Genomic DNA, 16118 nt, shown 5'->3' on the forward strand with positions numbered 1-16118 from the left:
AGATACAAATTCTTTATTCTAGTTATATAGTAAATTAACCCTTTGCGCTGGAAGTAATTTTAACTGTAAATTTCAATCAACTTTTCCGACTTGTAGTATTTCCATTTTATTTGACAAAGCGCATTTCGTGCGCGTGAAATCGAGTTTTGTCACTCGCACAACAGTCAGGCTTTTAACAATTCTTCTTATATCTAAGCTTTGATAGTGTAAAAATTATCTTGGAACATGGTGTAACAATTTTTTTTACCGGTGCCTCAGAGTCACCACTCGAGTGCAAAGGGTTAAATATCGTGATCTTTTTCAGAATTTGTCTATCTTTAGCCCTCCTACGAATCTTGTCCCTGTTTCTATACGATGCGTAATTTTTTTATTTGTTTCCACGAATAGACGAAGCATTATTATAAGATCTTACGTATAATAATATTTAAGAATCGTGCGAGTATTTATTTTTTCAATTTGCTAAGTTGAACAGATGCGCGTAGACATTAATGGCATACGACGATAGAAAGCAAGAAACAGAAGCGGCACGATGGAAACAATGCTCGCAGCGGAACAGAAACAGCAATCAACAGGGTCCAGCGTCCAGGTATAAAAAATGCAGATTTATTGAAAGTGATATAAGTACAGTTAGACGGGTTAAATTGTATAAAACTGAAGTCGCAGCGACTGGTGCGCGTTTTAGACTCTGAGCAGGGTCCACACGAAATAGACTCGGGCGAGACCGATGAACGAGCGTTCCTATGCAGATTAGTCGTTAGTGTTAATTAACGACTAAATGCCTGCGGGAATCGTCGTGTCGCTTTCGCCCGAATAAAATGCATTCAAGAATCTCTTTGGGAAAGATGCACTAGCAATGCCGAATTCTGTTGCACGGCTTGCTGCGGTAACAATTGGCAATTAAATGTGACACGTCCGAACAAAATTCTGTGAACTCAAAAAACGTCTCGTTTCATTCGTCTTAATCCTTTTTACAATCGACGATTATTCATCTAGAAATCAACGCCTCGATCGGAAAGACTTTCCCGGTGCAACAGAATCTCCAGCACGAATTTCAAAGTTTTGAAAACACAGTATAGTAATGTCTCCCTTATTGACGCTGAGATTGCGCACGAAAATGGACAATTTGGGAAGAGGAGCCTTGCGAATTCGAGCCTCGCGACTCGGTTTTTATAGTTACCGATTTTCAACAATTATAAAAACGAGCTGCTAGGCTCGAATAATCGTATCTCTTCTACGTAAACTGTCTATTTTTGTGGATAATCTCAGCGTCAATTAGGGAGACATTATTGTATGTATGTACAGTAATGTCTCTCTAATTGACGCTCAGTGTGTCCACAGAAATAGACAATTTCGGAAAAGGAGACACGATTTTTCGAGTCTTGAGGCACATTTATATAATTGCCGATTGCGAACAATTATAAAAACGAGGTGCAAGGCTCGAATAATTGCATCTCCTGTTCCCAAATTGTCCTATTCTGTGTACAATCTGAGCGTCAATTAAGGAGACATTACTGTATGTACATATTCGGCGACAAGAAGCAAGCGTGGAACGACGGAACGTAATCGATGAACAGCAACAGCGAACTTAAACGCTAAAACACGGCTGATATGATCGATGGATCGCATTTCTCGATCGCATCGATGAGACCAAGCGAAGAATCAATCGTTTGCTTTTCACCGAGGATCTCTCGGCGGATTTAAGAGACGATTTCTTGCAACGTTGCTCGACGAACAGTCGTCGCTGGACCGCGGATCTTTACGCGAGTTCTCAATTTTCGTGCAATCAGAGACAAAGAACAATTTTTAGTCGCCGACTGAGAGACATTACATTATTAAACGAAAATGCTTCGAATCGTTGCCGATGTTTAATTCGCACTTTATACAGATTCGCGGGTGTCGTACGCGCGCAAAGATCCGCAGACCGGCTGCCAGACATTCTCCGATTGTCATTCCTAAATATTCGCTAATTGAAGAGTCTCGATTCGACGATAACGACGTCGGTTAACCCTTGCTGCCGGCGCTCGAAGGCTGCCGTGATTCCTTGGCACGAAGTAAAGCCGTTATTCAGGACGAAATTGAATGGCAGGTACGTGACGACATAGTATTGGTGCGGTGGCAAGCTATATTGAACGATGAACTCGGTGACGAGCGTGAAACCGTGGGTGTTTAGGGGATGAATCGCAACAAGGGGTTGTTGCCTATACAGCTTGTCCTCGAATCAACAGGCGATGAATCGACTTAAACCGTATAGAACGTATACATTCGACAAAACTGTGAACTTAAAAGCTATCGTTTATAATCGAAACGTCGTCGAACGTGTGTAATGAAAATGAGAGAGAGGGGAACGTGTAAAGATCGAGTACGTGATGAGAGAAGTCGACGAGAGAAATACTGACAAGAGACAAGTTTGCCATTTTTAATGGTTCACATGATTTGCTTTAATGTAGACGGTGATTTATAATCGGGGTGCGTCGTCTCGTAGTACAAGTCTTGAGTGAAACCAGGGAAGAACGGAATTCGTTTAACAAAAGCTACATCGTTTTGGGAAACAGTCGAATGTACAAGAAACTTGTCATAAAGTGCTGCCGTAAATTAAGAGTTTTGGGTACACGTTTGCACGAACTAGGAAGCTCGAAATAATTGTACACAAATCATCGATGCAGTCTTGACCAAGGAAACGGAAGGATTTCAGTCTAATCGTCGAACTAATATCTAAATCAATTCTCGAGATACCGATTATAAAACGCTTCGAACAGTCGCGCGATAGAAAACAATCGAATGAAAAACAGCGTCTCGACTCAACGCTCGACTCGAAAACTATCGTGGCTAAAAACCTTAATTACTCTTATGCTCTGAAACTCGGGATACAAAATCTAATGGCGTGAAAAATTGTCGTATCTAAAAACTAAAATTGTCATGGAATGATTAAAAATCGTCGGAACTGAATTCACGTTTCCGCGACCGTCGAACAAGCTTTCACAGTACACATTTAAACTAAACTTTCAAACTCGTTTAAACTAAACCCAAAAGGGCGTCGTAAGAAAAAAAATCACGTCTCAATATCAGGAAATCAAACTGTTACGAAACGCTAGAAAGACTTTCGGACCTAAATTCCCCCGAAGAATAAAAATAAAAGTCGAAGAATTCGAGAGGTCGACGACCGATGATCGACACTCTCGGCGATCCATCTCGCTGTGTAGGTGTCACGCAGAAGACGCCGGGCGTCCTTTCGTCTCGGGGATCAACGATATTTCATCGTTTCTTTTTTCTTTTTTTTTTTCGTTAAATTTGTTGGGCGTCGTGCGTTGAAAGGTCCGCGTGCTGGCAGTGTCTCTTTTTGTCGTAGCATGGTTCTTTCGTATGATATTATTCTTATTTCTCCGTCCTCTTCTTTTTTCATTCTTTCTTGTTCTAGGTACTGAATACGCAATTATAGGTGTGTGTACGTGTGTTTTACGCGTGTATGCACGTGTTTTACGTCCCCGTTTCGAGAAGAATCAGCCTGGCTGCTAATATCCGGCCAGATCGGCGAACGTTTGGTCCATCTCGTCGGCGATCGCTTTGTACTTACAGCGCTCGTTTACCACCACATCTGCAACGCAAAAAGGATGGGAACTTGGCATTAGTTTAGTGGACGGTGTTAATCGTTGCGTTAGTCGGGACTGGAACGGGCCCTTCGAAATCGCGAGGATATCAGGGACCGTACCGACAGTTAATGCATTGTTCGCAAGTTAAGCATTTGCAAGAAATTTGCAAGCTAAGAAAATGCATAGTCAGATATATTAAAAAGTTATAGAGATCTATGGCGACTTCGTTTGTATAAATGTTTATCAAGTGAAGAGATCATTAAACGGCCTGTGGTAAAAATATTTTGTATATATATTATATTATTAAACGTTGTCAGGATTTTTTAATCTTCTTGTTATTAAATGACAACGTTGAGATATAATGCATTATCTATTGGTACATTAAACAACGCGATAATAAATGGATTTTTACGGAAAATGATACATTTAACGTTCTACACGAGAAGGAAAAACCTAAATCTTATTATTTAGGGCAGTTTAGGTTGTTAAAGAGAGAGAGAGGTGTCTACACTAGATTAGTAAAGGAGCAAGGGACAAGATTTCGTCGTTAGCGGAGCTTGTTAATCAGTGAAACACCTTTCAATAATTACTAAAGTGATAGGTTTTTTACATTTCTATATTTACTTCTCCATAGGAAAATATTTGTAGATTACAGTCTTACAGATTAGTGTTTTAGTGATCTTCAAAAATGAACCCTTAGCACTGCGAGCAATTTTTCCTGCCATTAGCAAAATTTTATTCCGAGCAACGAGGATTGAAAATGTTGTTGCACGTGTGTACTTTGATTTTGTCTCAATAAAATAAATATTGTATCGCCGTTATCACCATCGATCCAGTGCAAAGGGTTCAGATTTGGAAAGGGGTACGATTGACAGAAGCTTCTTAAGTACAACCACGTAATTCTTAGATCTTTTTATTGTAATATAATTGTTGGTCGATTGAACAATATCCGCAGTATGTTAATCCTTTGGTAGAATAAAGATACCGTTTCTGGGCTGAATCTTCATTTGCCTGTGTTTGTCCGGTTACATGGATCGGCGCTGCGTTTCGACATCCGCGCGAGAATCCCGTAAGCGAGTGTTGTACTTACCGAACGAACGCCTTTCTCAACGGAGGGAAACGTTGATGCGAAAGAAGAGAGAAAAAAAATATAGAAAATACCGAAGAACGGATCCAGAAACCGTGACTCGACCGCGATGATTCCAGATCGAGGGAGCTGCGAGTCCGGTTAATTTAAAAACGGAAAAACCAAAAAGGCAGAGTCGTCGCGGTCGTCGGTGAGGAAATAAAAAATACAGAAGACCCGGAAGAAGATCGGCGCGACGTATTTTCCTGTTCTCTCTTTTCGGTAACGCAGTGTTTTCCTTTTCTGTTTCCTTTTCCCTTTTTTTTTTTTTTGGTTACAATAACAAAGTTACACGTAAGCGAGTTGGCTCGGTAAAACGACCACGATCGTATCCGGTCGTAATTTGCGATGGCGGCCAACGATCCTCGACGGCCGATGGACACGTTCGATCGCCGACTATCGTTTAATTCTTCTCGATCAATTCGGTGAAAGTCAGGTCCAGGTCGTCGCAGATGTATTTGTACTTTTCTTTCTCGTGTACGAGCTCGTCTGCAAGGTAAAAACGGTCGCATTAGTCCACTGAATTCCTCGGGTAACGCGCCCCGGTGGTTCTTAAACTTAAGGTGTATCTGTGTCCTAGAAAATTCTTTTTCATTCCTCCGTTATTATGTTTACTGGATCTCGTGAAGTATGGAAAATGAGTGCGAACATTGCGGAGCTTCTTGCCTTTGTCGATGAACAAATTAAAATAGAAGATACTGAAATCGTTTTCTCAACCCCGTTGCCATGTAGCGTTCGCTATACAGGGTGTCCCGAAAATGTCTCGCAATTCGGAAATCGGAGGTTCCTGAGGTCATTTGAAGCAACTTTTTCCTTTGCGAAAATTTTCTCCGAGGCTTCGTTTTCGAGTTATTAACGAAAAACAGTGACCAATGAGAGGCGAGATCAGCTGGCGCGTGACGGCCGAGCCAATGAGCGGAGCTGGGCTCCGTGCTCGTTGGCTGGGCCGCCTCACGCCAGTCGAGATCACCTCTCATTGGTCACTGTTTTTCGTTAATAACTCGTAAGCGAAGTCGCGGGTTGCATTTTCGCTAAGGAAAAAGTTAATTCAAATGATCTCAGGAATCCCCTACTTTCGGATCGAGAGACATTTTTGGGACATCCTGTAGTTGCAAATAAATGCTTTCAAACAAGTTGAAGCGAATTTGTGATAATGTTACGAATCTAATATTTAGCGAAATCGTCATTGAATTCGATATTTAAAAAATACGTTAAAATATGTAATTTAAATAAGTGGTTTTAATTTTTCAAGAGATCATTCCGTTTCGATCCACGTACAAATACCGAAGAAATTCGGCAGAAATGTTGCAGAGAATAAGGCAAGAAGTAAAAAAAAAGAAGTTCGCGAAGATATGGCGAAAAAAAAAATGTGGCCCATCGTATTTATAAATTCGAGGGTTATCAGCGATAAGGTGTCTCGCGGATAAGGCTGCCGCTAATTTTAGACTAGTCGGAGGATGAGTCTCGATGGTTAGGCGGCTTTTCTTCGTGTTATAAAAGCAGTCGCAAAGTAACTTACAGATTAAGATTGTTAAGAGCAAGCGAGACTGTGAAAAAAGTTATGATTTCGATAGTTTTGATAGTCGGTTTTTTGTTTTATCGAAGCGTTAGAAGGGTTGCGGTTAGTTGGCTCGTTAGACGCCGTAGAGCTCCTGGAACGCCTGGTCCAAGCCGTCCCCGATCTCCTTGTATTTCTCCTTCTCAACCACCATCTCATCTGCAAGTATTCGCAAGGTTATTCCAAAAGCGTTCGCACGACCATCCTCGTTGGTCGTCTGCAACGGTTGTCCCGTGATCGTGCAGATCGAGAACAGTAGTAGTATCGATTTTCGTAGCGTTTTAAGTTAAACTGTTAAGTAAGCTCTGTTCGGATAAAGCGTCGCCTTGTGGACGGAATCGGGAAGCGAGGGGAACGTCTGTCGACGGGGGCCGGGGATTAAAATGAATGATAATCGATGGTGGTGTTGTCGATGTCTGTGAACGTTTCCTGAAAACTGTCCGTCAAACGATTAAAAATAATTCAAGGTATTCTAAAACATCCTAACGGATCTGTCGATCTAATTTCAGACAGTTGGTTGGATTACTGACGCTCAGATTGTCCACTAAAATGGACAATTTGGGAAGAGGAGATACGATTATTCGAGTCTTGCGGCCCCTTTTTTATATAATTGTGGACAATTTATAAGTATAAAAATAAACCGCAAGGTTCGAATAATCGTATTTCCTCTCCCTAAATTGTCCATTTTTGTGGTCAATCTGGGCGTCAATTAGAGAGGTATTACTGTACTTTCTAGATACAGTAATGTCTCTTTAATTGACGCTTAGATTGTCCACAAAAATAGACAATTTTGGAAGAGAAGATACGATTATTCGAGCCTTGTAGCTCGTTTTTTATAGTTACGAATTGTCAAGGTTATGTCAAGGTTATGTCAAGGCTCGAATAATCGTATCTCCTTTTCCCAAATTGTCCACTTTTGTGGCCAATCTGGGCGTCAATTAGAGAGACATTACTGTACTTTCTAGACACAGTAAAGTCTCTCTAATTGACGCTCAGTTTATCCACAAAAATGGACAATTTTGGAAGAGAAGATACGATTATTCGAGCCTTGCAGCTCGTTTTTTATAGTTACGAATTGTCAAGGTTATGTCAAGACTCGAATAATCGTATCTCCTCTTCCCAAATTGTCCACTTCTGTGGTCAATCTGGGCGTCAATTAGAAAGACATTACTGTACTTTCTAGACACAGTAATGTCTCTCTAATTGACGCTCCACAAAAATGTACAATTTGGGGAGAGGAGACGCGATTATTCGAGCCTCGCAGTTCATTTTTATAGTTACTGACAATTCGTGACTATAAAAATGATTCGCGAGGATCAAATAAAATCGTATCTCCTCTCCCTAAATTGTCCATTTTTGTGGTCAATCTGGGCGTCAATTAGAGAGACATTACTGTACTTTCTAGACACAGTAATGTCTCTCTAATTGACGCTCCACAAAAATGTACAATTTGGGGAGAGGAGACACGATTATTCGAGCCTCGCAGTTCATTTTTATAGTTGCTGACAATTCGTGACTATAAAAATGATTCGCGAGGATCAAATAAAATCGTATCTCCTCTCCCTAAATTGTCCACTTTTGTGGTCAATCTGGGCATCAATTAGAGAGACATTACTGTACTTTCTAGACACAGTAATGTCTCTCTAATTGACGCTCAGTTTATCCACAAAAATGGACAATTTTGGAAGAGAAGATACGATTATTCGAGCCTTGCAGCTCGTTTTTTATAGTTACGAATTGTCAAGGTTATGTCAAGGCTATGCAAGGCTCGAATAATCGTATCTCCTCTTCCCAAATTGTCCACTTCTGTGGTCAATCTGGGCGTCAATTAGAAAGACATTACTGTACTTTCTAGATACAGTAATGTCTCCCTAATTGACGCTCCACAAAAATGTACAATTTGGGGAGAGGAGACACGATTATTCGAGCCTCGCAGTTCATTTTTATAGTTGCTGATAATTCGTGACTATAAAAATGAATCGCGAGGATCAAATAAAATCGTATCTCCTCTCCCTAGATTGTCCATTTTTGTGGACAATCTGGGCGTCAATTAGAGAGACATTACTGTAGCTGGTTATCTCCATTGTGCCCGGTACGTTGATTCCTCTACTCGGTAATTCGCTAACATCCGTGTTGACCGACAGGAGCACGAAGTCTACAATTACTCGTACAATTAGGCTATGCTATTTATCTGTTTCATGCGATGCTCTATGGAGTTCTGACTGCCTAATTGGCGGTGCGCGTCGAGAGAAGCATAAAATGGGAGAGCCGAGATTCTATCGACTTCAATTTCTTACGGAAACTAGGACTCCTTCGTAACACCTGAGAGAATACTCGAATGCTTCGGCTTTTCTATTTTTCATCGAGAACGGTGCCGCAGGACTCGGGGCAGCGATAGCGAAGCTCTGATAATTCCGTTTCTCGAGACCTGGTTGTTTGTGCCGGTGTTCTGCGCCGTGCGTTCAAATCACCGTCGGTCATTTCCGTTTTGCGCGCCGAGAGCAGCCGAAAATCTGTTACATCTGAATTAATCCGAGCGGAGCGCGTTCGTTGAATTATTCGCTGATCTAGATACCGCGACCTCGAGACAGAAATAATTCCGACGCTTTTTGTAGCTCTGTCATTAAAGAAAGTTGGAGCAGCGTCGTTTCGGCTGACGATGATCAATCTCTCTCTCGGCGGCCTCGAGAACAAAAATTATCCGCTTGTTTGCTGCTCCATGTCCCGTGCACGCTGTTCGTAGAATTTGTCCAGCATGGAACAGTAAGTGAAGTGGACAGCTAACTGTCCGTGTGAAAAAAATAAAGATAACGAGGATCGGAGAACGAAACACCGGAAGCGGACGGAGTCATGCGAGGCGATTAGGTGTTAAGTCCCCGGTGAAAATAGCCAAGAGAAAAAAGAACAAGCAACTTTACTCACCGTTGTTCCGTATCGATACGTACCACAGGCCGGTCTCCTCGGTGTTGTACGGGGCATGCAACAACTACACACGACTTTCTAACACAACGCAGCGGTGTTATTCGCGTGGCAACGCGTTTTGGCAGTCATTTGTTAACGTTCGATATAGATGGGTGGTTCTTTTGGGGTGGGGGGGGTCGGCGGGGTGGTGGTAGCAGAGGGGCGGGGATTAAAGTTAGCTTGTTGGTACAGCTGATGGAGAAAAGAAAACAACGTAACAACAAAAAGAAAACAAAACGACACACTGATTTTTTCAAAATTAAAATATATATTATAAACAGTTTTATAATAATAGCAATATATATAATAATCATTATCATTACAATGATATTAGTGTTATTATCGTTCCATTCGTTTTTATTAATATTAAGTAAATTAATAAACTAAAACTGTCTCGTGAACTCAAGTATCTGCGTTTCCTCTGTTTATCTTTATTACTCTTTCCACTCTCACCCTCTCTCTCTCTCTTTCTTTCAGACACATGCACAGAAATTTTCTTACGTTCTCTCTATCTCTCTATCTCTCTCTCCCTCTCTGTCACACCCTCTCTTTCTCTCTCAGCCATTATTCTCCGGTGAAAAATCGGAATAACAAAAATCGTTATATTCGTTAACGGTATAGGACGCGTGGAGATAATCCTTTAATTATTGTGCTTTCTCATCGATTCGGTCGTAATGCTTGCGGAGGACACGACGATCTGCCTCGGGTGTCTTTCGGAAGCCGTTCGATCCAAAAATCAACTTTTCCGACGAATGCGCGACACGACGAAACAGAAACTGCATCAAGTATTGCACGCGTCGAAGGGCTCGCGGCAACGGGGGACAAACGCACGCTCTTCTTTCGAATGAAGAATGCGGGACACGATTGTAGTCGACCTTTCTAACGCCATCGACTGTAACCGCGACAGTTTTTTTTAGAACTGGTTCGTCGTCTCGACTGTGAATTCGTAGCTGTTTCAGAACACCGCGCGATCGTTCGATCGGCTTCCGGTCGCTGAAGCGGAGTCGCTCCTCGTTGCAGCAGCCTCCTCCGACAATGAAAAACCGCGAAACGGCGAACATACTTGAAAAAGACATCCGCGGAGGGTGCGCGCCGCGTGAAAAGTCGCGCCGACGAGGATCGTCGAGTGTTCCGAACCGCGTTTTTTTTTTTTTTTTTTTGTTTAGAACGGTCCGGGGCAGTTTCCGCGCGCCTCGTCTCGCGAGCGACGAACAGGAGAAAAGAGTTTTTGTCGTCGCGCCGTTAAGAAGAGATCGCGGATCAACGGCGGCGACAATGGATCCGAACAAGTGTTACGCGTCGCGGAATCGAATCGGCGTGTGTTTCTTCCCCCCTCTGTCTCCGCTCCTCTCTTTTCGTACGTCGATTCGTTCAGCCCGGTTTCTCTGTTTCGACGGCTCGAACGCGCGCGACAATCGCGTTCCCCGCTCGATTACACCTAGAATAAATATGTACAGGCACGATTCTCGAACGTCGATTCGCTCGTCCGCCTCTCGGAGTCGATTGATCGTTAAATGCAGGCGCGCCGACGCGGCCGGGAATGTGTTCCGCGATCGCGGATCCCCCCGATCGAGGCGAGACGCTGTCGAGGCCGTCTGCCAAAACGGTCCTCGTCCCGCTAAATGCAGAGCAGTCGCCTAAAACACGGGGTTCGAACCGGGCGCGAACGATTCCTCGCGAAACCAGGTCGGACGCGCGAATGTTTCTCGAACGAGGTCCCGTCTTCGAGGGACAGCAAATTCTCCGAAAACGTTGCTCGGCTTAACGTAAACAAAAGTGGACGATCCGGGAAACGGAGGTACGATTGGTCGAGCCTCGCGGCTCGTTTCTCTAATCGCCGATTGTCAACAACCATAAAAACGAGCCGCGAGACTCGAACGAACGTGTCTCCCCTCTCCAAACTGTCCATTTTTGCTTACAAGCTGTGGGACACATTTGGGGAGGGGGGTCGCTGATTCATTGTAATAAATATTGTGGAAAGTCTGAATAAATTCAGTCTTGTTCTTACAGAGCGACGCACACATTCGTCACGTTTAATGCTCGGTAGGTTTAGCGTTAATTATTATTGTTCCTTTTCGTACTTTAAGATGATCGTGTAAAACGCGCGAATAGGAACAGAAAATCTTTTATTTGTAAATTCCTATAAAATTCCACATGTAACGACTTTTATTTCAATTTGATTTTGCACAGCAAAGCCGAGGAACAATTTGGAAGAATTTACTGTGATCGCGGCTAAATATGCTCGGCCGATCTACGGATCACGCGCCCTTCGATCGCGATCTACCTGGGAGACGCGAACTCGTACGAACAGTCGTCTTTCCACGGTTCCGATTACATTTGTTCCTTCGGGAAGAATCGAACGGCGTGCCCGTCTCCATCGAACCCCGTCTCTTGGAGCTCTCGTCCACCACAATTTAGAATAGAAATGTACAAAAATTCGTCGAAGGACGTCGCTGGTCAGCGTTGCCAATGAATCTTTAGGCTGCGGCGGGCTAACACGATTCAGCTATCCCCTAAATACTTTATTCTACCGAAGCGATCGGATTATCTTCTACCTAGGAATGTTGGCAGTGAGTGTCGTTACTCATAGTTTTCTTTTCATATGTAAAAAAAAAAAATAAACGAAAAATGGAATAATGTCAACGATGAAAGAACGTGGAATCGTTTATGGAAGAAGAAAGAATCCCCGCGAGCCGCGCGAGTTCCGTCGAGAAGAAATTTCTTCGCGAAAACGAAGCAATGTAGCATATACTTCGCGATTTCATACATCGCTGGCTTCCGATGGAAGCCATCGCGAGCGTCATTAATTATGAATCAGCCTCTAGAAGAATCGTTGAGAGACTTGTAAAATCGTAGAATTTTCAGTTTCGTAAGAATGTGGATCTCCGCGCGTTTATGGAACGAACAACTTGCGTTAAAATTACAGCAATGTCTCTCTAATTGATGCTCGGATCGCGCACGAAATCGAGCAATTTGGGGGGAGGAGATACGATTATTCGAGCCTCGCGGCTCGTTTTTACAGTTGTCGATAATTCGTAACTATAGAACGAGGCGCGAGACTCAAATTAATCGCGTCTCCCCTTCCCGAATCGTCCACTTTTGTGCGCGATCTAAGCGTCAATAAGGGAGACATTACTCGTGCTAGGTTCAGAAGTTTAAACCTGCTTCTGATCATTCCCCGTAATTATCGGGGTTGCGAAAACGCAACCGTGAGAAATCGCTCGATGAAACGCCGGATTCGAGTGGCGTTGTTTCTAAAGAACAGTTTCAACTGTGTTCTCGTTTCGTTCTCACCGCGCGAAATCCTGCGGTAATCGAAGAAACTGTTCCCTTCGTTTCCCGCGTTCGCGAAACGATCCGGAAAAAATAGCAATTCGCGCGAGAACGACCCTCGGCCCGACAACGAAACGAACGCAAGCTACACCGCGGACAATGACTGCGCAACGACAATGCGCAAATCTGTCGAGTCTGCCTATAGTGAACGCGCGTTGGTACTTCGATCGACGATTCTTCCTTCGGAGTTCCGCTCCCCGGACGTTTCGAAAACAGCGTCGCGGGGCCAGGCTACGCGCGGCTGAAACCGCGTCGAAGCAGAAGAAGACGAAGTTCCCGGAATTGTGCATTCCCCAGCGTACAGGTTTGCGACAACAAATACCTGTCGGAGCCGCTCGGAAATTCCTCCTCGACGATTGTACACGCTCCCGATCGATCGATCGTGTTTCCAGCGTTTGCCAACGCTCGCTCGCTCGCTCGCGAATCTCGCGTATCGGCGTATCGAGGGAACGTCGATACGCGAAAAGGAAAGCCCCACTGCGGTCCGGACGTGTGTCGAACGCAGAAGAATAAAGGGAAAAACGATTCGAAAGCAAAGGGAAGAAGCAGCCTTTTTGTATCCCTTTGACGGAAAACGCGCTCTGTTTCTCTTTCCGTTTATCTCTTGTCCCAGGCTTTATCCGTCGTTTCTCGATCCTGTCGTCGTCGTCGTCGTTGTTGTCGTCGTCTCTCGTTCCAGCCTCACTTTCGCACGCGCTCGCGCAAAAGCACACACACGCACGCACGCAGAAACAGGCACACCCGCGCAACAGACACGCACAGCAGGACACTTGCAAACAGACAGACACAGACGAGCATACAAATGAAGAAGAAATGCGCAACCGGCTTGTTGCTGATACAATAAGAAAGGGGAGGGAGACGCGCGAGTCTAGCCTAAAAGGGACTGCGTGTGGTTTTGTCCGTCGAAGTTAATGGGGGGATGATGTGCACCATACACACGGAAGCGCTCGCGCCGCGTAGCTCCTCTCTCTCGTTTCCTCCCTAACGGCGATTGCCGTGCCATTTATTTTACTTCTCCGCGGTCGTTCTCCTCCAGCTATCTCCGTTCAGCTCTATTTAACTTTCTCACCCTCTCTCTCTCTCTCTTACGAACGTCCCTCTCTTCCCGTTTACTTTTCTTCGTTAATCCTATCGTTCTCTCGCTCTCTATCCCCCCGATCTTTCTTTCTTTCTCTCTCTCTCTCTCTCGCTCTCGTTCATTCTCTATCTCTCTTCCTCTCTCTCTCTCTCGCTCTCTCAATGATTCGTGTGTGTGTTTTCTGTATCTCTGTTATTTTTAGTCGTGTTTCTGTCCGCCCCGCGAAACACGATCTACATGTTCTGGATGTCATGCAGGGTGGCTTCCATCTCCTCCTGGAGCAATTTGTTTTTCTCTCTCTCGACGGTGAGGTCGTCTGGAAAGATTACTTGTTAGAGGAAAGCGCACACACGCCAAGCCACGCTGGTGTTCGATGCAAAAATCCACTCCGCGGGGTGGTTAGTCGATCAGTGGACGGGGGTGGGGGGTGGCGCACACGGCACGCGGTTTTCGTTCGGAGGTGGTCGATGTTGGATCGATTTTTTTTGGGGGGGGGGGAGGTTTTGTAACAGCCTGAACGCGCGGTAGCGGTTTAGAATGTTTCTTAAACGAGAATCGCAAGTAAATTGATTTTTATTGACCGTCGTAGTTAATCGGCGACTGTCGCAGAGTCTGCGGCAAAAAAGAATTGTCGGTCCGATTCAACTGCTAATTAACTGCACATACTTCTCGTCGAAGTATGCGCGTTATTGATCGGACGTTGACAGTGACGCGACTGAACATTTTTGCGCAGTAAGGTGCGTAGGCGCGTTTGAACTGCAACGAACAATGTACGGTAAATTCGACATAATCTTTCTGCAGTTTGTGAACAAAAATGGACAATTTGGAGAGAGGAGACACGATTATTCGAGTCTCGCGGCTCGTTTTTATAGTTGCCGATTGTTGTCAACAATTACGAAAACGAGGTGCGAGGCTCCAATAATCGTATCTCAACTTCTCAAATAGTGTTATATTTTTGTTTACAAGCTGATGGAAAATTAGGAAGAATTTACTGTATTGATTCAACTTGTGATGCTTGTTCGAAAAAGATTCCCGTAAAAAGATGTGGCTACTTTTTCAACTGTTACAGTTCTTTACTCCCTTGAGAATTGTTATAGGGCTGTGGCTTTTGGGAAAGATTCTAATATGTTTTTTGCTGGTTTTTTTTTGCAGACGACAGCGATACTTATCCTGGTCGGCGATATCACCTTACAATAGATGATATCTATTACTAAACGATTTGCAAAGAATTAACGTGGCAGAGTTTCTTGCACCAACAAAGATACGAAATTTCTATTATTTTCTATTTTTCTTTTTCTAATCTTTTATTTTCTATTTTTTTATTTTCTATTCTATTATTTTCTATTCTTCTTTTTCTATTCTATTATTTTCTATTCTTCTTTTTCTATTCTATTATTTTCTATTATTCTTTTTCTATTCTATTATTTTATTTCCTATTAACTTTCTTTAATAGGAAATAATATCTCACGAAGTCGTGAACATTTTAAACGCATAAATGTTCGCAGTCTAATCGGAATCGATCACGGAATAAATTACCAAAGAATTTCGAATAACAATTCCGAATCTTAAATATCGACTGTCGTCTACAATTTGAATAATTCGTCATCCTAAAATCGCCAGATAAATCCACATCTGCCTACGAACTCGATGTTCCTGATAATAAATGTTAAATGATCGTCGACGATTTTCTACCATCATCGTCCTAATGTTCCGACGTTCATACTTCGCCTCCTTCGATCAATGATTCTCAATTTGCAGTTCTCCCACTCTCTCTCTCTTTTTTCGAACTTAAATCGCAGAAATTCTACTGTCAGGAGATCGAACGTGTTTCTAATCTAGGTTGTTCCACGGCTACGGAACGAATAAAAACTGAAGAGAACCGTGTGATCGAGTTTCGGTAACGTAACGAGAAACGTATCGAACGTGTATAATGCTGTCTGAATACGCACCTTCGAGCCTGTCGACCTCCTTCTGGAGTTTCTGCACGGATCTTTCCGCGAACTCAGCACGAGCTTCAGCCTGCAGCACAGAAAGTGTATTAATATACGTGGACAGAGTCGCGGAGTCCGATGTGATTTGTCGTCGATTTTAAAATTCTGTGCGTCTACGTCTACGAGATTGTCTCTCATGCATGCACACGTTTGCTAACATTTCGGACTGCAGATTTGTACGCACCGTCGCGACATTCGACGGAGATTGAAATTTTACAGAGATTTCTCGCGTTCAGTCGGTGGAGAACGTGAAACAAAAGCGAGGCAAATCTGCGCGTAGAAACTGCAGTCCGTTGTTGATCGTTTACAGAACGTATTACGCATACGTAAGTCAGAAATTAATAACAGTCCAATGGGATTGATTCTTTTAAAATCGACGGAATCAGTATCTTTTTCTTTTTTTTTTTTTTTTAGAAAATTCTTATTAGTAAACTCTTTCCGATTATTTCGTTTAGTAAGGCTCACTCCATGCTTTGATTTTCAT

At 43.4% G+C, this 16118-nt stretch overlaps 1 protein-coding gene across 29 annotated transcripts in view; it reads right to left on the minus strand.

Moving 5' to 3' along the window:
* Positions 1 to 581: 581 nt before the first annotated feature.
* The window catches only part of Tm1 (tropomyosin 1), a 61646-nt gene continuing 46109 nt past the window's right edge, over positions 582 to 16118 (minus strand). For 13 of the 29 annotated variants that reach the window (XM_076523824.1, XM_076523826.1, XM_076523825.1 and 10 more), the window contains 2 exons: positions 15593 to 15662; positions 4485 to 5202 (listed from right to left, as the gene is read on the minus strand). In XM_076523824.1, coding sequence (XP_076379939.1) covers positions 5117 to 5202; positions 15593 to 15662 — 156 coding nt within the window. In that variant the 3' untranslated portion in view covers positions 4485 to 5116. Of the gene's footprint in view, positions 3593 to 4484; positions 5203 to 6232; positions 6431 to 9477; positions 13960 to 15592; positions 15663 to 16118 lie in introns of those variants that run through there. The other 16 variants (XM_076523835.1, XM_076523832.1, XM_076523834.1 and 13 more) reach the window with 3 other exon arrangements.

Source organism: Megalopta genalis, chromosome 7 (genome assembly GCF_051020955.1).
Source record: "Megalopta genalis isolate 19385.01 chromosome 7, iyMegGena1_principal, whole genome shotgun sequence".
NCBI lineage: Eukaryota > Metazoa > Arthropoda > Insecta > Hymenoptera > Halictidae > Megalopta > Megalopta genalis.